Here is a 23361-nt window from a genome sequence, read left to right as displayed (position 1 = left end):
CATTAGATTTGTAATAGATGTGGTCATAGAATTACAACACTCCTCTACATCATCTAGTGTCATAATTAGTTCCCAGTTTATATTTTTAAGCTCTCTTTCAAATTGCATAATTATACTTTTAGGAATAATAAACTGTATTTTTTCATGAACAGGTTTACCAAAGTACTGCAGGCGCTTCTTCGTCAGTTTCCTAACAGTCAAAGTCATGTTGTGGTCCGAGAGTCCAGTAATCAAATTATAAATCTTCATTATTCGTTCAGGTCTATTTGTAAATGCTAAATCAATGAGGGTCTTGGTGTGCCTTGTTATTCTTGTGGGTCCTACAATTATTTGTCGATAGTTGTATTTTGTCATAAGTGCTTTGAGTTTACAGTTTACAGTTATTGGCATGTCGGCTGCGGTTTATCTAAACACCTTGACCTTGCAAGAAAACAGACAGTCATGTCAGTATGACCAGTTGTAAATCGAAAGGCAGTGTCTTTTGTAAACACAGTCTGTGGGTCCTTTTTACAAATTACCACTGTATCTCCTCTAAAGCACAGGCCTTACAAGTGATAAAAGGGGGGGGGCATTGAGCTCTTGTAAAAACCGTGCGGAATCAAAGCACCCGATTAATATAAGAAACAGGGCCACGTTTGCAAATCCACATGAACGGATTATGAGCGGAAAGCCTTTCAGCCAGTCCACATTCCAGACAGCCAATCAGGAAAGGGGCAGCGATCGGCATTGCTTTGATCCACTCGCATTTCCCACTCAGCTGCTCTCTACGTTTTCCGCTTTCTGCCTTCCTTCAGCCTTTAATCTGACACCAATCAAACCACTTCTGAAACTAAACCGCCGCACATGATTAGATTTGGAATGCTGTAGGTTATAAGTACGGTACGTCTGAACAATACGGACAAAATGAGCATGTTCTGATCATGCTGTATATGCACATAACAATTTTTTCTATGCTGTACAATAAACCTAATGGAATAGATAATGGATGACTAAATAAATGGAACCTTGTTTGTTTGCTTGCTTGTTTGTTGGTGGGATGTGGTAGCTCAGTGGTTAAGGCTCTGGTTTTCTGATCAGAAGGTCAGACATTCAAGCCAAGTATCTCCAAGCTGACACCCTTCAGGTCCTTTATCCTCTGTGCTCCAGGGGTGCTGTAACATGGCTGACCATATGTACCCAGCTTTCTAACATTGCTGGTATATGTGAAGAAAGAGTTTCATTGTGCTGAAACGAACAAGTGTTTAGAACAAGCCAGTTTTTTAAAACACATCTAGAAAACTAATCTACAAAATGTCCTCACATTTTTTTGCATTTCACAATGTGCATTCAGTTAAAGAGTAAATGCCCTGAGTGTGTGTGTGTGTGTGTGTGTGTGTGTGTGAACATAGTTTGTGACTGATGAGTGGAGTGTGCTGGGAATGCTCCTTTAAATCTGAGTAAAAATGTTGGGAAAGGGGGCGGAGCCAAAGTTCACGCTCCTGTCACTCAGCGGTATTCTAGAGAATTCAGCTGGAGGATCCAGAAGCTCTGATCTGAGATGAGATGCGTACGAAGAGGCTCCGACGCCCGTTTCTGTGCATAGACTCTTTCGGTAAAAAATAAATACAATTAAAAAATACAATATTCAGGTGTGTCTGAGTGGCGTGGTGGACACATGGCAGGATCGCGCGCGCCGGGGCTCGGTGCGCAGGTGAGCGCTTTCTCTTCAACGCAGTGGCACGTCGGCGGCTGCTCGCAGGCGCGCGCGCGCACCTGGCCGCGCCACGCGCACTAAACGCGGTCATGCTTCTACTTGCCGTTTGAGAAACGCGGTCGCTACTTTGCAGAGCCTCCGACTTGTTACGGGACAAGAGCATTCGCTTAATCGCTTTTCTAGTCTTTTGTTGTAGGACATTGGACCTATTTTTTGTTTTGTTTTGTTTGTTTATTTATTTATTTATTTATTTTGAAGACCTGACGGGGCATCGATGGAGAGGTGGGCGTTGTTTCTCGTGCTCGCGTGCGGCGCTTCTCACTCTGCGCGTTCAGGTCAGTGCTCTGCAGGTGCTAGCGAAACAATCTCGCGCACACGCACGCACGCACGCACGCACGCACATTGTGTCTTTTGCATTAAAGAACCAGAAATGCATCATAGACATGTAGCGAGTTTTAAAGGTGTTCCTTAATTGTCAATAAATAAATCAATCAACTAATTAATCAAACAGCAATAAAGGATTTCTAGATAATTGGCATCTCTTCCATTTAAATGTGAAATAAATGTACTATAATCATTTGTGTCGACAATTCACACCTTTCTTGACAGTCACCAGTCTCTTTCCTATTTTTCACCCATAAAGCATAGGGGACACTATTGTTAATAAGCAGCATTAATTGTTGATTTTTCTTAGTCATGTCTGAGTATTTGGACAGCAATTCGTTTTTTTTTTTTTGTTCCCTCTGTACACCACCACAGTAGATTCAGAAATGAAGCAAACCAAATTTGTGTGTAGACTTTGAGCTTTCAAATTAATTCAACAAAAACATTTAGAAAAAAACACTGCAAAAGTTTTCGAGTTTTCAAAAAAGAGAGAAGAAATCAGACAATTGACTGATCAATAGGTTCACGTGTGAATGGTTTCCTCCCTATTTCATGATGAAATAAAGGGTTAAATAGTCTGGGGTTGATTCCAAGTGTTGAATTTGCATTTGGTAGCTGTTCATGGGAACTCACTATGTGGTCCTAAGAGGTGTCCATGTAGGTAATGGAGGCCATCATTAGGATGAAAAGAGTCAAACAGTCCTATCGGAGAGAGCTAAAGCAGAAACATTAGGAGTGGCCAAATCAATCATTTGAAACAATAATAGAAAAGAAGGAATGCACTGGAGAGCTCAGAATCACCAGAAAAGCCTGGAAGATATCTAAAATAGATGATCATGAGTTGACACATCAAATGATGAATTAATTCCTTAATGAAGAAAAACCCCTTTATAACATCTCGCCAAGTCAAAAACACTCAGGAGGCGGCAGGTGTATCATTGTCAGACTGTACAAGCACGTTATCTGGAATTGTCTGGAATTTTAGCCAGATTAGATTGTTAAAAACATTTTGGAAAATGTTCATCCAGTTTGAAACAAGGACACTTGAAATTAAACTTGACTTATATGGTATGGAATATAGGGCTGCCAATGGAACTGGATCATTAGTGTTTACCAATGATGTGACTGTTAATAGAAGTAGCAGGATAAATTCTGAAGTGCATAGAGCTATACTTACTGCTCGGATTCAGTCAAATGCTGCAAAACGGATAAGGTGGCACGTCACAGCAGGAAAGATAACAGCATAAAACATATTGCGAAAGCAACCCAACAGCTTCACTTCATAAGGCATAGGAATGAAATATTCTTTTATATTATTTAATAATCAAGTGTCCCCATACCTCAACCCATTTAAACATTCTTCTGCTTACTGTAGAAAAAAAAATGGATGAACAACATACAAATAAATACATTGTTTCATTGAAGAACTAATATTTAACCCTTATATTTGAAAATGGTGGAATGTTTCCTAAAGAGTTAATGCAGTATTTGTTTAGTTAAATCCTAGGAAGAAAAGTGGAAAGTGGTAGCTAAGTGGATAAGATGTTGGGCTTATGATCGGAAGGTCATAGGTTCAAATACCAGCAACACTACGTTGCCACTTCTGGGCCCTTGACCAAGGCCCTTAACCCTCAATTGCTCAGCTGTAGAACTAGGATAACAGTATATCGCTCTGGATAAGGGTGTCTGCTGTAAATGTAAAACTCGATTGCTTCATTTCCTATGAATCATGAAGGTAAACAGAGGTAAAATTACAAATGTGTCCCTGTCCAAATGCTTATAGAAATCCCCAAATTTTCCCATTTGTTTGCACATATCGAAATAGCTGTTATTTGTGCATTTTTGTGTTAGGCTGTGAAAACCGTGTGTGTAATCCTCGCATGGGCAACCTGGCTACTGGGCGCTCCATGCTCACGGACACGCAGTGTGGCTCCACAACACCAGAGCACTTATGTCGCTATGACGATGGCAGCTGTATACCGCAGTGTGAAGTGTGCCATCCTCATGCTCACCCTCCCACCTCCATGACCGACTCGTCCTTCAAACAGCCACCTACATGGTGGCAGTCAGCCGGAGACGTCATTAATGAAACATTGCAGTTGAACCTGGAGGTGGAATTTTATTTTACCCACCTGATTGTGATATTTCACTCACCACGCCCGGCAGCCATGACTGTGGAGCGTTCACGGGATTTCGGGCGTACATGGAGCACCCTGCACTCATACAGCCGCAACTGCAGCTCCTGGTTTGGACTGAAAGATGGTCATGGCTGTACTGAGAAATACTCATCTCCAAGGCCATGCATTGGTGGAGAGGTGAGTTTGTGTGTAACGATACAAAGAGAAAAAAAGACTCAACATTATGAAAATATAATAATACATAATTGAATCATTATGTCTCACACCAAAAGAGTTGAGTGTGCATGCTAAATAGTGTGGATGACCTTTTAAAATGGGGTGTTACTTGGCTGAGTGGATGACAGAGGACTCTCCAAAGGGTGTAGGAATTATTATTGCGTTTCTATGCAATAATAGGTTTAGATAACAATAATAGTCCTGTGAAACAAAGATTATTGACTTATTTTCTAGACAGAAACATATACAGATAACTGCTCATCCTCTTGTAACTATGCTCAGAGTTTTATGTCCTTTGGCTTGGGGATTGCCTTTTTTCAACTCTTCTTCATTGGTAATATGCACTCCTGTAGATATTTTATCTCCTGGCATTTCTAGAAATACAAGTGCTACTAGCGTAATTCAGCGGCTTTCCCTCTTCTACACCACACACACACAAACTTAGAAAATCAGTTAAATCAGCTAATTTCCTATCCACTAGTCACACAAGCGCTGTCAAATGTAGAGAGTGAAATCTATAAGATTCTTCCTTTGAAACACATAAAACTCTCGGATACTTATGATTAGCTAGTGCTGCTCGGAATGATTGGAATGAGTGTAATAACATCCCTTCTACAAAGAGAGGGCATCCGGCTATAGCTTTGTAAGTACCATCAATGTGAATTTCCCTACAGTCACGCCATTCGAAAGCCAGCAGGAAATTTGCCCATTGTTGCAAATGTCAATTTGGCTGTTGGATCCCAGTCAGAGTTGTTGATCCAATCATGAATCTTGAACAAAAAACATTAAAACGTTTTATTAATTTCAAAACAAACTTGCATGCTCATTTAGAAGGGTGTTATTTTTCTCATTTAGTTATAGATTTGAAAGTGTCAGTTTGTTTTTATTTGTTAAGGTAGCCAGGTGTTGTTTAAGCCATGCAAACAAAGGACTGGTTTACAATGCTTTAGACCACTGATGTCTTTTGAAATCTTTTAAATCACCTCTAACACCTCTACACTGTAGCTTGTGTCATGGGGGTTTTCAGGCATCAGGATACTCCCATACTTGGATGACTGGCTCCTATGTGTGCACCTGATATTATTTGATCCCACAGTATACTCCCACTATGTTTGCAAAGCCAAACTCAAGAACATATACACGTCAGATTCTGTGAGTATACTAGCCTCTCCATCAATCTAACATGTGGCAGACATTTTGATTTAACCATGTCACACTGTGTGGTACCAGCTCCTGATGGTGATGCTTGAGCTGGTTTTTCAGCCTACATCAAGATGAGCTAATCAGTGATTCATTTGTACATTATCTTTTTTTAGGCTAAGAAGCATTGTACAGCCACAACTGTACAGGAGGCATGCGATGATCCAGGATAAGATCAGAGCAGTTGGATTTAAGGGCAGCCTATCTGTCCTTCCCAGTTCTTGGAGGGCCACCAAGTCTTGATTACTTCAGACATATTTCCAGTCTGCTTCATCAGCCATAAAGGCATCTAGTGATTCTGTCTATCTTACACAGAAATACTAAGGTCAACTTTACATTAGTGGCTTCAAAAGGTCAATGAGAGGGGAAGGTTTGCCGTCCTCAGCCTTGTCTGGCCCCTAGGCCCCTCAGAATAAATTTCCAATAAAATGGTGTTTAAGCTACATCCAGTATATTGGCAAAAACCAATAGCCCATATAAGCAGCATATTAACTAAGGGCTTATATTGCATTTGTTACACTAATGTTCTCAGCGGTTCATAAATGCATTGCATCTTTCTGAAAAGTGTTAAAGCCTTACATCCTTTTTGCAAGATGAACTGATATGGTACTTTTGAAAACGTCTTTTTTCGGTTTAGAAAGAACGTAGGAATTGTATGCTCTTCCAGTAAGCTTTCCTTGCGTGCATTGCTGTCATATGCCTCAACATGCATACACACAAGAAGGTATCCAGGTGATTCTCACTTCCTCTGGCAGTTATCCAGGGTTCATAGTTCATTACATTTATATATATCTAACAAGCATTATTTTGGTAATTATACACAGGATTTAAGTTGTTTATATGATTGTGGGTGGTACATTTTATTTTATTTGGTCTACTATTGTCCTGGTAAGAAATTCTGTTTATTCTTTAGTGCAGTGGTAACCATAATAATGGTGCACAATTGCCTGATAATTAGACACCATTTGCATTCACAACTGATAAATCTTGACTACCTCCAATTTCTTTTTTTGATGAGTATGCTGTGTGTGTGTGTGTTTGTGTGGGTATGTTTTTCCAGGTTATATATCGTGCTCTCTCTCCCTGGAGCGAATTAGAACCTTACAGCTCAGAGGCTCGTGCTCAACTTGGTATTACTAACCTCCGCGTTCAACTGCTGCAGCCCCAGCAATGCCCGTGTCAGCTCAAACAAAGTAATACCAACCTTCTAAACGTGCCCTATGCCATCTCTGACTTCATCTTGAAGGGAGCCTGCTTGTGCCATGGGCATTCTGAACAGTGTGTGCCAGCCAGTAGCTACCAGGCCACACACAATCGTGGGCACCATGTGGTGAGTGGAGACCCAAATGAAGGTCTTTTGATATTGTATTGATACCGGTCAAACTAAATTCTAAATACACATTGTTGTGCACATTAAACATCAGACAGACATGAATAACGTTAGATGTTTTATCTGAAATGATTGTTGCCCTGACCTGATTTTAAATGTAGGTGTACGTTTAAACAAAGGTCAGACATTAGTTGATTTTTTACTATCGCACTTTGCAAGGTAAGCTAATTTCAGAACACAGTTCAGCAGTTCAACAATGGCGAAAACAATTGAGCATTGTATAAGGAAAGTGTAAGCGTCTGCTCAGGAATGATTAACTCGTTAATAAAGAGCAGGCATATTTGTTATTTTAAAAGGCATTTATCACGGTTATATAAATGGCTACTTGTGTGACATTTTTCTAGTTTTATATGTTTCTTGTATCTTGTCATGCAGTATTTCTCTATTTAATGGTCCTATTACTGAAAACCCAAACTTTTAATAGCAGGGCCGAGATCTGAAAAGAGATAGCAAAGTGACAGGAAGGAGGGAAGGAACAGTGGGAGTGATACACAGGAAAAAACATGTAGAGAGAACAGCTTCATTGCATGCCACTTTCGCTAATCCACTTTTTATTGTTTGCCTTCCGTAATCAGACAGTAACAACAAATAGTGACACAAACACTCTACTCAGGGAGGATCAGACTTTGATCTAACAGTGCAGACCAAACACATACACACACACTCTCTAAACCAACCCAAACACAAAGGCGTGTATTTACTCCTGTTGAAGATCTCTAGGTGTAGATACACGCACTGCTTGATTATCAGAATTTTATGTGTGACTATTGCACACTTTATGAGAATCGTTTAACGAGTGGCGCACGCAGTGTTTGTCAATTATAATAATGAACACAAGAACACAACCCTCTCCAGCTACACTCATTAAAAAAAAAGAAAAAATTCTCTTGCATGCACACTTTGTTTTGTTTTGTTTGGGCTGTGCGTTCGTGCTGACATCTGTTTGGGAACAGTGCAGTGGAGATATCAAGCTCCTACAAATGATGAAAATAGACAAGTCAAAGGCATAAAACAACATAAGCAAGTGTACAAAAGTTGAGAATTGAACAGAACGTGCAGGTCACAGCTTTGCAATTTTACCCCTATGGTGCTTCATTGTTGATTAGAATCATGTGGAAGATTTGCACTTAATCAGCTGTTTGTGACTAGAGAAAGAAAAGGGAGGGTGTTTGAATTGGTGAGATGAGTTTATCTGAACTGCCATTCATTGCTGAAGTTATCATGAAATAAATATTTTCTATCTTCTGGAAAGCCAATGTGTCCCAATGCTTATTGTTTAATTTTCTTATCAGAAATTTGCATTGCACTAGTGTAACTTCAAGATTAGGTATTTTACAGGTGGACAAATATAAAAAAAAAATGAGCATCTAAGGCTAAAAAGGGCAACATTGTTCCGATATCTCTTAATAATATGGGTCACTTGGCAATGGAAATTTAAATGAATTGTGAGATCACAGATTTGTTACTATACCATGCTGTACCGCAGCTTTAGCTGGGAAAGTAGATAAGAGTGCATATTTGGCCCTGAAAGTAATGCAGTGCCTGTTTTTGCATATGCATTAAGATAACACATTCTTCTCAGTGTGTTCAGCTTTTCAATTTCCCTACAGCCTCCCGGGTTTTACAGCTGTAGACGACTGCTTGAGAATCTGCAATTGCTAAATTAGAAGAACACTTTTTAGGAATAGGGAAATAACAGCAAGATGTAAATCAAATATTTGATTCTCTGAACCATATTTAGATGATTATTCAGATATCAAAGACCTTCCCAAATAAGGAGCTGCTAGACTGATGAAAGTGTACTATGTTTGTCATTCACAGGTCCATGGCAAATGTGTGTGTCGGCATCACACTGCAGGTGATCACTGTGAGAGATGCGATCGTCTCTATAATGACCGACCATGGAGACCAGCAAGTGGCCTAACTGGAGAAGCTCACCAGTGTAATGGTGGGTACTTCTTTCTTTCTTTCTTTCTTTCTTTCTTTCTTTCTTTCTTTCTTAAATCAGTAGTAATTATATTTTTGTGTGTCCGTGTGTGTGTATGCTTCAAGAGTGCAAGTGTAATGGACATGCAGAGAGCTGCCACTTTGACAAAAGTTTGTGGCTGCGTTCTGGTCAGAGAAGTGGAGGTGTGTGTCACTGCCTACACAATACAACAGGTCGACACTGTCAGCAGTGCCAGCCAGGCTTTTACAGACATCCAGAGAGACTACTGACCGCTGAGAACTCGTGTACACGTAAGACAACGCCTCACCACACACACTTTCATAAGTCGTTGACTTAAAAGTGATTTATGACACAATGGCTGTCAGGGTGTGGAGAACTTTACAGTTCTTTTAGTTAACAAATTCTGTGCGGGATGCTGGAGGGCGTTTTTTCTCCGATTTTGAAAAACCACTTAAATAGTTTAAGAAAAATCTGTCTTCTTTTTCCCCTTTCCCATATTTGATCTCCTTTTTCTTTCTCACGCTGAGCTGACCGAGTGTGTACATATGTGTGCACACTTTGTGTTCAAATATTTATTCCTAAAGCTCAGCCAGGAGCATGTCAGAGTTCAGGAACTTTGTACTTTAGAAAATACATTAATTCACACATGTGCCTGCGCGCACAGACACACACGCAAACACACAGGGGCTGTTTGGCATAGAGCGCTATTTCAGGTCGGAATGCTGATGGCTCTCTTAACGAGCTGAGACATGCAGAATAACAAGAACTCAGAGGGGTTTTAGCTGTTAATGTGCGAGTGTGCAGCAGACAGATTAATCATCACATACTGACACACCGCTGCGATATTTCACCTCATAACCAAGGCGTCAGTATCATGTTTTTTTCGGGGTGTGTTCATGTAGCAGCCTCTTCTATGCACATATGGAACCAGACTTCCTGTCATGATGAGTATGAGCAAACTATTATTATTATTCCATGGGTCAATTCTTCTGTACTTTTTAAAGAATGTTTGGTTTTAAAACTTTTAACCTGTAATAGTCTTTTCTCATACACTTTTGAACTCGGGCATTGTTCAGAAAAGAATGCATCTGTTGAAAGAAAAATTACTGCATTTTCTCAAATAAATTACATGATTGAAACAATTCATTCTGTAAATAAGAAACACAAAAATTGGCAGAACTCTTCAATGATGGTGCGACAAACCTGATTCCTCGCCTGCAAAACTATGCAATACAGCACGATGTCTGTTAAAAGGAAGAAGTATTCAAAATGATAGTTAATTAAGTAATAAATCACCTCATGACACTACATTTTTTTAAATCACTGCATAGCAGTTTTTCTAAACATATAAAATAGGTACTGGATAAAAGTACCGGACTGGATAGATGTAGGTTACATATATTTGTACCTAATAAACTGTCAACTCAGCCTTTACCCACTGAAAACTGTACACTTTAGTATGAAATTAGTACCATTTCCTTTTTTATCATTAAAATTAAAGCTGAATTGTAATGTAGCATATTTAGGTGCTATGTAAACGATTTTAGAAAAGTATATAGAAGCTTTCAGCTTCTCCCATTTGGGTTCGCCATACTGTCCTCTACATCTGCCTCTTTCAAACCAACTACCTGCATGTCTTCTCTCACCACATCAATAAACCTCCTCCTTGGTCTTCCTCTTTTCCTCCTTCCTGGCGGCTCACTCCTCAGCATTCTCCTACCGATATACACCATGTCCCTCCTCTGCACATGTCCAAACCCTCTCAGTCTTGCCTCCCTCACCTTGTCTCCAAAACGTCCTACATATGCGATCCCTCTAATAAACCCGTCTAATCCTGTCCATATTTGTCACTCCCAACAAAAACCTCAACATCTCCAGCTCTGCTACCTCCAGCTCCACCTTGTGTATTTTACTCAATGCCACTGTCTCTAAACCATACAACATCGCAGGTCTCACCACAGTCCTCTAAACTTTCCCTTTTACTTTTGCAGATACTCTTCTATCACAAATTACTCCTGTCGCTCTTTTCCACCCACTCCACCCTGCCTGCACTCTTTTCTTCACTTCTCTAACACACTCTCCATTACTTTGCACTGTTGATCCCAGGTACCTGAACTCCTCCACCTTCTCCACCTTTTCCCTGTAACTGCTCCACTCCACTGATCCCCCCTCTTTCCCCTTCTCTCCAGCACATACCTCCACCTTTCCAGGCTCTTCTCAACCTGCTCCCTACTCTCACCACAAATCACAATATCATTCACAAACATCATGGTCCATGGAGACTTCTGTCTGACTTCGTCCGTCAACCTGTCCATCACCACTGCAAACAGGAAAGGGCTCAGAACCAATCCTTGATGCAGTCCAACCTCCACCTCGAACGTTTCTTCTGCACACTTCACTGCTGTTACACTGTCCTCATACATGTCCTGCACCACCCTCACATACTTCTCTGCCACACCTGACTTACTCATACAATACCACAACTCCTCTTTCGGCACTCTGTCGTACGCTTTCTCTAAATCCACACACACACACACACAATGCAACTTCTTCTGACCTTCTCTATACTTCTCCATCAACATTCTCAAAGCAAATAATGCATCTGTGGTGATCTTCCTAGGCATTAAGCCATATTGCTGCTCACAGATGGTCACCTCTTCTCTCAGCCTGGCTTCCACAACTCTTTCCCATAACTTCATGGTGTGACTGATCAACTTTATTCCCCTGTAGTTACTGCAGGTCTGCACATCTACCTTATTCTTAATAATAGTATGAGAATAATGGTGTCAATAGTTTAAATGTATAATGTATAATAAAAACATTACTTAAAAGTACATTGTTATAATGCTGTTCCACATTATTCTGATATTGTGTCCTTCGTTTCCTTATATGGGTTTAAATTCTATAGCTACTAGCATGCAGATGAACACGTACAGGGAGTCAATGTAATCTGTTTGACCAGCATTGTGAATTGTATTAATAATTTGCTGAAACTGAATAAATTTCTTATAATAATCATCATCATCATCACCATCATCATATATTCTTTCAATTAAATGAATGAAAAAAATCACTGCTTTTACTGGCAAATCCAGCTCTAGCTATTACATATTTTTTTGCAGTTTCCTCTAACTCTTTTAGCTTTTATATATATATATATATATATATATATATATATATATATATATATATATATATATATATATATATATATATATATTTTCTCATAGAGAATATTGCACTTTATATTGGACTACTTTAAATATGGAAATGGCAGTCTACTACCTTTGGTATCATGCCCAATTATTGCAGGGTATAAGGGTAAATAGGTGTATGTATGAATATATTTCTGTCTTGTTTGTTAAACCACAGCTTGTTTGTGTGACCGTGTTGGAACCGAGAGTTGCAACCCTGCTAATGGGGACTGTATCTGCAAGCCTGGTGTGGCCAACCCATTGTGTGACAAGTGTATGCTGGGATACTGGGGTTTCGATGAGTATGGCTGCAGACCTTGCCACTGTGCAGGTGACTGTGATCCCTACACTGGAGACTGCATGACAGGGTTAGTCTGTGTGTTTGGATGTGTTTTTTTTTTTTTCCCCCGAACTAAAAACCAATAAATACTGAGAGTGATATATTCAATTCAATTCATTTTTATTTGTATAGCGCTTTTAACAATGAACGTTGTCTCAAAGCAGCTTTACACAGATAATGTGGTGATAAAAAATGAATATGTTCTTTGTAAATGTAAGTTACTGATGAGCAAGCCAGTGTTGACTGTGGCAAGGAAAAATATATATATATATATATATATATATATATATATATATATATATATATATATATATATGATGATGTGTGTAAGATGTGGCTATGTGTGTGTTTGTGTGTGCAGGTCAGATCCTGAACACAATAACACCATATTTCGAGCGGAGGAACTTTTCTCAGCGCTGAACTTTCAAGGTACAAGTTTGTTAACAGTGCTAATCCTATTGAGTTGGCATGGATAAGATATGTGCTGTCTGAATGTTATTGTTTTTTTATTTTTTATTATTATTACCTTGACAACAGAAATAAACTATACTTGGCAATAAGATGTGTTTATTTCTGTGCAGAGAAATGTGAGTGCAAACAGCAATCTCTCAAGAACAGTAAAATCTTCTGCATTATGCAATATTCCTATGGTAAGTATTCGGATTTTCAGACACACGCAGACATAGACATAAATGCACTGGTATTTTGTGTGTGTGTGTGTGTGTGTGTGTGTGTGTGTGTGTGTGCGTGTGCGTGCGTGAGCCTGAGGATATTTCAAGGCTGTAGTGTTCCAGCAGTTTACTGTGTGCAAATCTGAGTATATGGAAAAAAAGGTAAGGTTTTCTGTGTGTGTATGTGTGTTTGTGTGTAGCTTTAAAGGTAAGAGTACTGGCAGCACATGATAAGGGCTCTCATGCTGAGGTGGATGTAAAAGTTCTTAAGGTGCTATGGAACAGCTCCACCCTCAGGCTCATGCAAGGAACTGCCACTCTGTATCCAGAGTCCTGGACAACTCGAGGCTGTACCTGCCCTGTACTGTATCCAGGTGAGTGAAAACACACACACACACACACACACACACACACACACATTGTTATAATATGATCAATCTATTATGTATTTCTCTTTTGCTAAATTGGAGTGGTGTATCTGTCTTTCTGCAGGGGAGGAATATCTTGTTGCTGGACACTACGATGTGAGGAAAGGTCGACTTCTAGTCAACATGAAGAGTTTAGTGAAGCCATGGAGAGCCAACCACAGTCGCCGAGTGCTGCAGCTCCTAAGGTGCCACCTGAGTTAGATAGCAAGTGCACAAGAGAAAAAAAAAAAAAAGAGTGGTGTAGAGAGGCAGAGGAAGAGATGTGGTCAAATTCAGCCAAAACTATTGAATTTTTATATTGTCTTGTGCAGCTGTGCATCACTGAATGTGTGTGAAAGGTGAGGGTGGTTATGAATGTCTGCTGTACAGAATGTATTTTCATTGAATGTACATATTATAATGTTTGTAATTTTGTATCTTTTGGAGCCTGTAAATAACATGCCATTTGTATATAATGTCCTCATATGCTCATAAAAATGCAATAGACTATGACTTAGGACAGACAAAGAAAAAACATAATTTGCACTTTTTGGAATTTATTTCTTCTAGGACCCTGCTTTCAGGAAAATGCCAGTTTTGATAACGAAACTACTTGTTACTATTAAATAAATTACTAACAGTTAAAAATGTCGATTTATGTGTTTCTATTTGTGCCCATCCTCAACACCAGACATTTTTAAACCTACACATGTGTTCTGTACAACTGAGCAAAGAACTTGCTTGAATTGATTATAATGGAGTTCTGAGTATATTTGAGTCCCATGAATAAGATTTCAAACTAGACACCTGCATAATTCATTCTCTCAGAATCTCATAAAAATGTTTTAATGTCAAAATAATTGAGGATGTTGCAGTTACAGGGGCAAATAATCGTATGCTTTGGGAAAGTTGGGGGAAATCCACAGGGACATCACAAGGACATGCACAGGATGTGACATAGTAATGCTTCCCACTGTGCTACTATGCTAATATTTCTTCTGCTTTATTTTGTAATTGTATTCTGTAAAAAAAAAAATTAAAAAATGTGTGCTTCATAGTAGCAGAACGTAATTAATACATTTGGTAAAATGTCTGTTCAGCCCTATCTCAAGTCAGGTTTATTTCTATGGCGCTTTTCACAACAGACATTGTCTCAAAGCAGCTTTACAGAATTTAACAGTTAAGGTGAACAATGTGTATTTATCCCTGATGAGCAGCCGTGGTGACTGTGGCAAGGAAAAACTCCCTTAGATGTTATGAGGAAGAAACCTTGAGAGGAACCAGACTGAAAAGAGGAACCCATCCTTATTTGGCTGATATATCTAGTGTGATTATAGTCTTTAAACAATAAAGAACACGTGAGTGAGAACTAACACGAGCACTGAAGTGTAAGATTATAAGTAATGTCCTTTCTACAGTCTTATACAGTCATTTGAGATTATGGAACCAGGAGCTACTGAGCAACATTTGTGATCATCACAGATCCATTAAACACTTTAAACACTTAAAGAGGTCCAATGTCTGAACTCCACATGAAGTGGGTTCCGAATGGTGCTGGTACGTCTCTAGATGGTTCGGGGTGTTTGCGGGGTCGGCATTTACTTCTTTAAAGGTCCACAATCTTTATGAGGTGGGACGTAACTGAATCTGGCGCAACCTCAGGATGCCCCGGGATGGGTAAAGAGAAGCATTGGAGAGGAAATAGCATAGCTGCTGTTGATAGGCACAAGTTGATAAGTTTTTGGGCCAATGAGCAAAATCTCTGTCTTATCGAAATTCAATAATAGAAAGTTATGAGTCATCCAATCTTTTAATTCTTTGACACACTCAGTTATCCAAGCCAAATGAACTGTATCATCTGGTTTCGATGAGATATAGTTGGGTATCATCAGCATAACAGTGGAAGCTAATTCCATGCCTACTTCCCAAGTGAAGCATGTATATTGTGAAAAGCAGGAGTCCTAGAACTGAACCTTGTGGCACGCCATAATTTACTTGCATTAACCTGGATAGCTCTCTATTTAAGTCTACAAAATTGTAACGATCAGGCAGGTAGGATTTAAACCAGCCTAATGCCTGTCCCTGAATGCCGATGTCATTTTGTAAGCGATCTAGTAGAAGATAATTATCTATAGTGTTGAATGCAGCACTAAAATCTAACTAAACTAACAGAGAGATGTAGCCGTGTGAGGCTAAAAACAGGTAATTAGTGATTTTAATTAGAGCAGTTTCTGTGCTATGATGGGGCCTAAAACCTGACTAAAACTTTTCAAAGATAGTGTAATCTTGTAAGTAGGAACAAAACTAGGCAGAGACAATCTTTTCTAAAATCTTAGACATAAATGGGAGATTTGAAATGGGTCTGTAATTTGATAGTGTGTTTGGATTTAAATTAGGTTTCTTAATGAGGGGCTTAATAACTGCTAACTTGAGGGGTTAAGGGATGTGACATAAAGATAGCGAGGAGTTAATAATATTGAGAAGAGGTTTACCAGCTGTATGTAACACTTCCTTTAGTAGTATAGTTGGAATGGGAGCTAACAGACATGTTGATTTGGCTTTGGTAATAACATCATACAGCTCTTCCTGTCCTATGCGTGTAAACCAGTGTAGTTGTTAAGTTTTAGGTACGATTGGATCAGGAAATGCTGTCAGAGGTTGGACCTCCACAATTGTTTTTTCGAATACTTTCAATTTTTTCAGTGAAGAAATTCATAAAATCCTATCTGTAATAAAAATGTCTATAGTCTATAGTCACATTAGTTTACCGTAAATGCGTTTGATTTATTTAGTTCAGTGTAATTGTAATTTATTGCGTTAAACTACAAATAATAAGTTTTTCCAAAGTTTTTTTTTTGCTGTAGCACTAATTGCTAAATGCTGCTTAAAGAAAATGCTTCTGACATGAACTGATCATGAGTTGTGTTTAATTTGCTAGCATGTCTCTAACATTAGCTGAAATCACAGCATGAAATAACATGCAGCATTGTGAACACATGACTGTATAATTTCTTTATTTAGGACTACATTAAAATACAGGCATAATATGTAAAATATACAAATAGGAAGTGAATAACAATGTGCAGGATCACATTTGTTTTAACTTCTCTAGTGCAGGAGAGCACATTAACCAAATTGTATTTATTTATATTATTATAAAAGATTTATTTCTTTTTTTATATATATTTATATCGACTTTAAATTATTCAAGACTTAAATAAATAAATAATACAGCTAGACAGTAAAGGATGGAGAGGGAAATGTGTTGACTAGTGAGGAGAGTGTGTTGAGAAGGTGGAGGGAGTATTTTGAGCAGCTGATGAATGAGGAAAATCAGAGAGAGAAGGTTGGAGGATGTGGAGTTGGTGAAGCAGGATGTAGATAGGATTAGTAAGGAGGAAGTGAGAGCAGCGATTAAGAGGATGAAGAATGGAAAGTCAGTTGGACCAGATGACATACCGGTAGAAGCGTGGAGATGTTTAGGAGAGATGGCAGTGGAGTTTTTAACCAGATTGTTTAACAGGATTCTGGAAGGGAGAGGATGCCTGAGGAATGGAGAAGGAGTGTGCTGGTACCGATCTTTAAGCATAAGGGAGATGTGCAGACCTGCAGTAACTACAGGGGAATTAAGTTGATCAGTCACACCATGAAGTTATGGGAAAGAGTAGTGGAAGCCAGGCTGAGAGAAGAGGTGACCATCTGTGAGCAACAGTATGGTTTCATGCCGAGGAAGAGCACCACAGATGCCTTATTTGCTTTGAGGATGTTGATGGAGAAGTATAGAGAAGGACAGAAGGAATTGCATTGTGTATTTGTGGATTTAGAGAAAGCGCACGACAGAGTGCCAAGAGAGGAGTTGTGGTATTGTATGAGGAAGTCAGGTGTGTCAGAGAAGTATGTGAGGGTGGTGCAGGACATGTATGAGGACAGTGTGACGGCAGTGAAGTGTGCAGTAGGTACGACAGACTGGTTCAGGGTGAAGGTTGGACTGCATCAAGGATCGGCCCTGAGCCCTTTCCTGTTTGCAGTGGTGATGGACAGGTTGACGGACGAGGTCAGACAGGAGTCTCCTGGACTATGATGTTTGCAGATGATATTGTGATTTGTGGTGAGAGTAGAGAGCAGGTTGAGAAGAGCCTGGAGAGGTGGAGATATGCGCTGGAGAGAAGGGGAATGAAAGTCAGTAGGAGTAAGACAGAGTACATGTGTGTGAACGAGAGGGAGGGCAGTGGAGTGATGCGGTTGCAGGGAGAAGAGGTGGAGAAGGTGGAGGAGTTCAGGTACCTGGGGTCAACAGTGCAAAGTAATGGAGAGTGTGTTAGAGAAGTAAAGAAAAGAGTGCAGGCAGGGTGGAGTGGGTGGAAAAGAGTGACAGGAGTGATTTGTGATAGTAGGGTATCTGCAAGAGTGAAAGGGAAAGTTTATAGGACTGTGGTGAGACCTGCGATGTTGTATGGATTAGAGACAGTGGCATTGAGAAAAAGACAGGAGGTGGAGCTGGAGGTAGCAGAGCTAAAGATGTTAAGGTTTTCGTTGGGAGTGACGAGGATGGACAAGATCAGAAATGAGTTTATTAGAGGGACAGCACATGTAGGATGTTTTGGTGACAAGGTGAGGGAGGCGAGATTGAGATGGTTTGGACATGTGCAGAGAAGGGACATGAATTATATTGGTAGAAGAATGCTGAAGATGGAGCCACCAGGTAGGAGGAAAAGAGGAAGGCCAAGGAGGAGGTTCATGGATGTGGTGAGGGAAGACATGCAGGTAGTTGGTGTGAAAGAGGCAGATGTAGAGGACAGGGTGGTATGGAGACGGATGATCCGCTGTGGCGACCCCTAATGGGAGCAGCCGAAAGAAGAAGACAGTTTAAAAGGTGCTGGGAAATATAAATGTCTTTTTTTTTACATTAATTTTTTTAACTTTTTATATTCTGATATCTTCTAAAGTAAGTGTAAGTTATGTATTTACAGTGTTTTTGTATAAAAATCATGTTTCTCTGCAGCCTGCTTTGGTTTTTTTTTGCTAACCCTGCACATAGAACAAACAGTAGATGTAGTGTCTATACACCATGGCATTGACGTCCACCACCCACGTGTCTCTGCTTGGACATGTGTAGTTGGGGCTTGTGTGTTCATGACCTCACATTCTCTAGATGATCATACATAGGAATAAAATCCACAGGCAAAGGTGACCTGGCTGAGAGTAGAGCAGATCTGCTCAGGGAGAAAGATTATATATATATTTTTTTTTTCTACCAGTTAACGCAAACATTTTGGGCAAACAATAGTTTTAAAGAATATTATAGATTATAATGCTTCAAATAGATGTTAGGAATATCCTGTAACTTAAAACCTTGACCATCTCACATTTTTTAATTCTAGATTTATCATTTAGATTTGAACATTTGTAATTGATGTCCTTGTATGCATCACTCTTATAATCTTTATCTGTTAATTACATATGTATAATGCAGGGTTTCCCATACTTGGGGTCATAACTGCATGGAGTCGTTTGATTTATAGATGGAGTCATTAGAAAAACGTAATCATTTATTTTACAACAAAAAATATGAAAGATGTAATTTCATCGCAAAAAAACTTTTACTAGGCAATGTTTGTTCACTTTCACCAGGGGTTCCAAAACTTTTTTGGGCAAATGACCATACATTTTTGAAACCCTAAATCTTGATGACTCTAGTAAACTTTATGAAACCCTGAGTTTGAATTCAGTGAGAAGAAACAGAGAGATGGCCAAAGTCAGAAACAAGGGAAAAGGAAGAGGGAGAAAGTAGTTTCATAAAGCAAACCACACCTTAGATAAGGCTATAGTTGAATATATAGTGCATAGAGTCTTCTCTTAGAACCCAACATCTGATTTCGTAGGTAAAGATAACCCCAAGTATCTGAAAATTGATGTAAAAGTTGGTCAAAATCATGTTAAAAGTAAAACAATTCAAACCTCACCTAATGTGAACTCTATTACTGGTTACTGCAAATATGTTATGCCTTTTTGTTAGAATCACAAAGATCATATTAAGCTGAAGTCATACTTCATAAACTAAATTAAGATCACGAATTGAAAAGATTAAAGAAAATCTGACAATTCTCTCCCTGTTCTTTGATTAAAGCTTTGATTAAAATGGAAAAACAAGCACGTAATCTCTTGCACTAAAGCATACTTGCCTCTAGATGTCGCTTTAGAGTCAGGGAAAAAAATATTGTACAATTGTATATGAAACATCCGGTTTCCCTCATCAAACGGAGTTTTCCTTCACTCTACAAAAGTATTCTGCATGCAGAAGCGTGCCACAGGTCCGGGAGGTCGTTCTTGCAAACAAGACCACCCTGTACAAACAACATTGTTCGCATTAGAGCCTATTCCTAGATGAAACTCATTGGACGTATGTTACATTTTGTAACAGGTTGTATTGCAGACTACTCGGTTTCCTGCACTGATGACACTTATTGCACAGTAACACGTATAACTGTTACACCAAGTATTCCCTGAGGGAATAATATCCCAACATTGCACCTTCACCTTTACCCAGAATACTGGCTATACTTTATATCCTATCTGCCCTAACCTATGTAGTATACAAGTATAGGAACTTCCTATCCTACATAGTATCGTATGTACGTTTAATATGATACTTCTTCTTTCGGCTTCTCCCATTAGGGGTCGCCACAGCGGATCATCAGTCTCCATCCCCCCTCCCCTCCCCAGTCCTCTACATCTTCCTCTTTCACCCCAACCATCTGCATGTCTTCTCTCACCACATCTATAAACCTCCTCCTTGGCCTTCCTCTTTTCCTTCTTCCTGGTGGCTCCATCCTCAGCATTCTCCTAATGATATACCCCATGTCCCTCCTCTGCACATGTCCAAACCATCTCACCGTGTCTCCAAAACGTCCTACATGCACTGTCCCTCTAATAAACTCATTTCTAATCCTGTCCATCCTCATCACTCCCAACAAAAACCTCATCTTCAGCTCTGCTACCTCCAGCTCCATCTCCTGTACATTAATAATCCTAATCTATGTATATATATATTTATTGTAAATAGACCACTTATGCACTTCTTGTTAGATGTAACTGCATTTTATTGGATCTGTACATGTACCTTGCACAATGACCATAAAGTTGAACGAAATCTTATCTGATCTATTGAATAGACCTACTTCACTTCGGGTGATTTCTAGATAGTCAGTAGAAAAACAAAAATGAGTCGATTATACTCGGTTTATTATTTTATTCACTTACTTATTTTATAAATAATGATTTTTTTAATCAACTATTTGCCACGCCTGCTTTTTGGCTGTAATGTTAGGATTTTTAGGATTGTTTTTCTGTCTATCTGGCAACCCCTCTGTAGGCGGTGCAGCGCCTCTGAGCAGCAGTTCGGTGTGTTTGTGATCGCGCGCTACGTCTCTGTGTGTGCGCGCGTGCGTCGCACCTGGATTGAAGGTAATATCGCAAATCTCTCAGGGAAAGTTGATGGATCTATGAATAAAAAATAAAAAATCTAAAAGCATGTCCGAAGTGCGGAAATTCACCAAAAGGCTGAGTAAACCTGGGACAGCGGCGGAGCTCAGGCAGAGCGTGTCGGAGGCTGTCAGGACGTCTACTGCTGTGGTTAGTAACATTGTTTCCATTTGCTCTTCTCGGCGGGACACCGATTCTGTCTGTCTTGCATCCAGAAATGGGCATCGCAATCGATTTCCGCGTGATCGGATCTTGTTTCTCTCGCGAGCCAAAGCAGTTTCAGCCACAATTTCCCGTTTGCCACTGAACTGATGCTGCGACTCTCAGAGCTGCAGCATGTGATGCGTTCATGAACATTTTTTGCACTAAGAAACGTCTTCCTTTTGTGTTTCCATATTTTAAATCTACTGGATTTATTTCCCTAGATAATGGATGTACTATTATCCTGATGTGTTTAATGTGCAGAAGACATGGGCTGCTTGTTGTTCCTTTGTGTTTGGAAAAAAAGCGGCCCATGTGCGTATCCAATCTCATTTTACTTTGCTTACATTATTATACAAACGCATAAATTTAGGTTTGAGTTTGAAAAGTATCCATAGGAGATCATTGCTTGGATTGTGAATGCATGCTGTGTCCTTGTTCAGCCACGATGGATGGACCCACGTGCCTAAAAGAAGGGAGCTGCATTATTGTCTGTGCATGTAGTAATATGTTGGCTGTTGATGATGCAGCAAATGATGCAGTCAGACCAAAAAAATGGCTGACAGGTTTTTATGATTTTCATGTAGAGTGAACTCTCATGTTGTGTTCTGTTTGGGGACAAACAATCATTAGGCAGTGCTCCACAGAGGTTGTAATGATGCTGAGGGAATGCCTCTGAGATTTTCTCCAGCGCTTTCCTCAGCTTCAGGCTGAAGCCTGTCTTCTTCCTGGTCATCTCTTTTCACAATCTTTGTTCTGTGAGTTTCATTTCGATCCTACTGTAAGCCAGGTTGTCATGGTGTGTCTTGAGATCACAAAAGCTTGGGTATGTTGTGTCTACGCCTGGTGTCAAATGTCTTGGAGGGGTCTTAAGTTCAAAACTGGGTGAAAAAAACAAACATATTTAACGTTTACACATTGTATTTGTATTGTAACACTGTGTTTTTAGTCAGTGGCCATTTCTGGAACTGATGTCTCCAGATTTAATTAGACAGAATGAAAAGAAAACAAGTAGCACACATACATTAGGTTCAGAGAAAAAAAAAAAGGTTTAGGCCATTGTGTTTATACACCTAATCCAACAGCTGCCTTTTACATTCATGTTCATCTCAGTAAAAGTTATCTGGTAAAGCAATTAGGCCTGAAGACCATTGAGGCCGGTCTCAGTTTGTGTATGACACAAAAGTTGTTGAATTCTCTGCGGCTGAGATTTTGTCACAAATGTTGGGTCTAAAGATTTCATCGCTGCGTCTTTCTGCAGATACGGAAGTAGGAACTTTACCATAGCTAACCCAAGCGCCAACGCCCTTACAGTGGTCTGCTTCTAGCTAACACTTCCTTTTCCCTCCTGGTTGTGGTTTGACGATCTGTAATTTATCTTATATACTTTGTGCTTCTTCATATTATACAGTAACAGTAAAGAGTGAAGGGTGTTGCAGTTGGAATATCCATTTTGGCTAATTTCAGGCCAGTGTGCTGAATTCTCTTGTAGGGGATGAGTGTGTGGTTTATTCTGAAACAGTTCCTTGTTCAGAGTACAATGATGAAAGTTTTGTTTGGGGTAAAACGGAGAGAGGGTTCAACAGTGCAGCCAGAATGCAGTAAGACGCTGTAATTCGACCAGTACTGGAAGCCTGGATTGTGGTTTGAAAGTCCTCTGTGCACATGCCCTGACGCATGACAGGAAGTTGTTAAATTTTCGGGTATGCACATGTCCTGAAGTGTGTGTGTTACGTGCTTTCTGAGTAACTTGAAGAGTCATTTTGTATTATCTTATGATTCAAAATCATCATGCACTGATGTGATATGATACATCTAGAAAGTAGTTCCAAGGGACTATTATAACACCGCTTATGAGCAGTGAATCTTGGAACAATGAACGGATTGTAAAAGGCACTGACTCGAGTTAAAATAGTGCTGAACTTAGTGCTTCTTATCATTTGTGCTCAGCGTGTAAACACAGATTGGACAGCTTTGGAACAGAGTTAGCCAGAGAAAGCAGCACATCACTTACTAACATCTCATTCCTTCCTTTCTCACTTCCTGTGCAATATGAGGTCTAAAATAAGTGAGTGCATTTACATATTAGGTATAAGG

At 39.6% G+C, this 23361-nt stretch overlaps 2 protein-coding genes across 4 annotated transcripts in view; both read left to right on the top strand.

Moving 5' to 3' along the window:
- The first annotated feature begins 1471 nt into the window (after window positions 1-1471).
- ntn4 (netrin 4) lies at window positions 1472-14233 on the top strand. Of its 3 annotated transcripts, none has more exons than XM_046852718.1 (11): window positions 1472-1591; window positions 1952-2028; window positions 3929-4392; window positions 6692-6961; window positions 8843-8969; window positions 9074-9259; window positions 12342-12531; window positions 12865-12932; window positions 13085-13153; window positions 13375-13548; window positions 13667-14233. In XM_046852718.1, the coding sequence occupies exons 2-11, from the start codon at window positions 1968-1970 to the stop codon at window positions 13801-13803; spliced, it is 1746 nt and encodes a 581-aa protein (XP_046708674.1). In that variant the 5' UTR covers window positions 1472-1591; window positions 1952-1967; the 3' UTR covers window positions 13804-14233. The 3 variants fall into 3 exon arrangements, with proteins under 3 accessions (XP_046708674.1, XP_046708672.1, XP_046708673.1); XM_046852717.1 differs by having other exon boundaries at window positions 1495-1690; XM_046852716.1 differs by having other exon boundaries at window positions 1488-2028.
- A 6706-nt stretch (window positions 14234-20939) lies between these two features.
- The window catches only part of dock11 (dedicator of cytokinesis 11), a 67958-nt gene continuing 65536 nt past the window's right edge, over window positions 20940-23361 (top strand). The window contains 1 exon segment of the mRNA XM_046850970.1: window positions 20940-21213. Coding sequence (XP_046706926.1) covers window positions 21112-21213 — 102 coding nt within the window. The 5' untranslated portion in view covers window positions 20940-21111.

The sequence above is a fragment of the Silurus meridionalis genome, chromosome 6 (assembly GCF_014805685.1).
Source record: "Silurus meridionalis isolate SWU-2019-XX chromosome 6, ASM1480568v1, whole genome shotgun sequence".
In the NCBI taxonomy this organism is placed as follows: domain Eukaryota; kingdom Metazoa; phylum Chordata; class Actinopteri; order Siluriformes; family Siluridae; genus Silurus; species Silurus meridionalis.
Note: the sequence above shows the minus strand (reverse complement) of the source record. Positions and strands in the feature narration are given on the sequence as shown.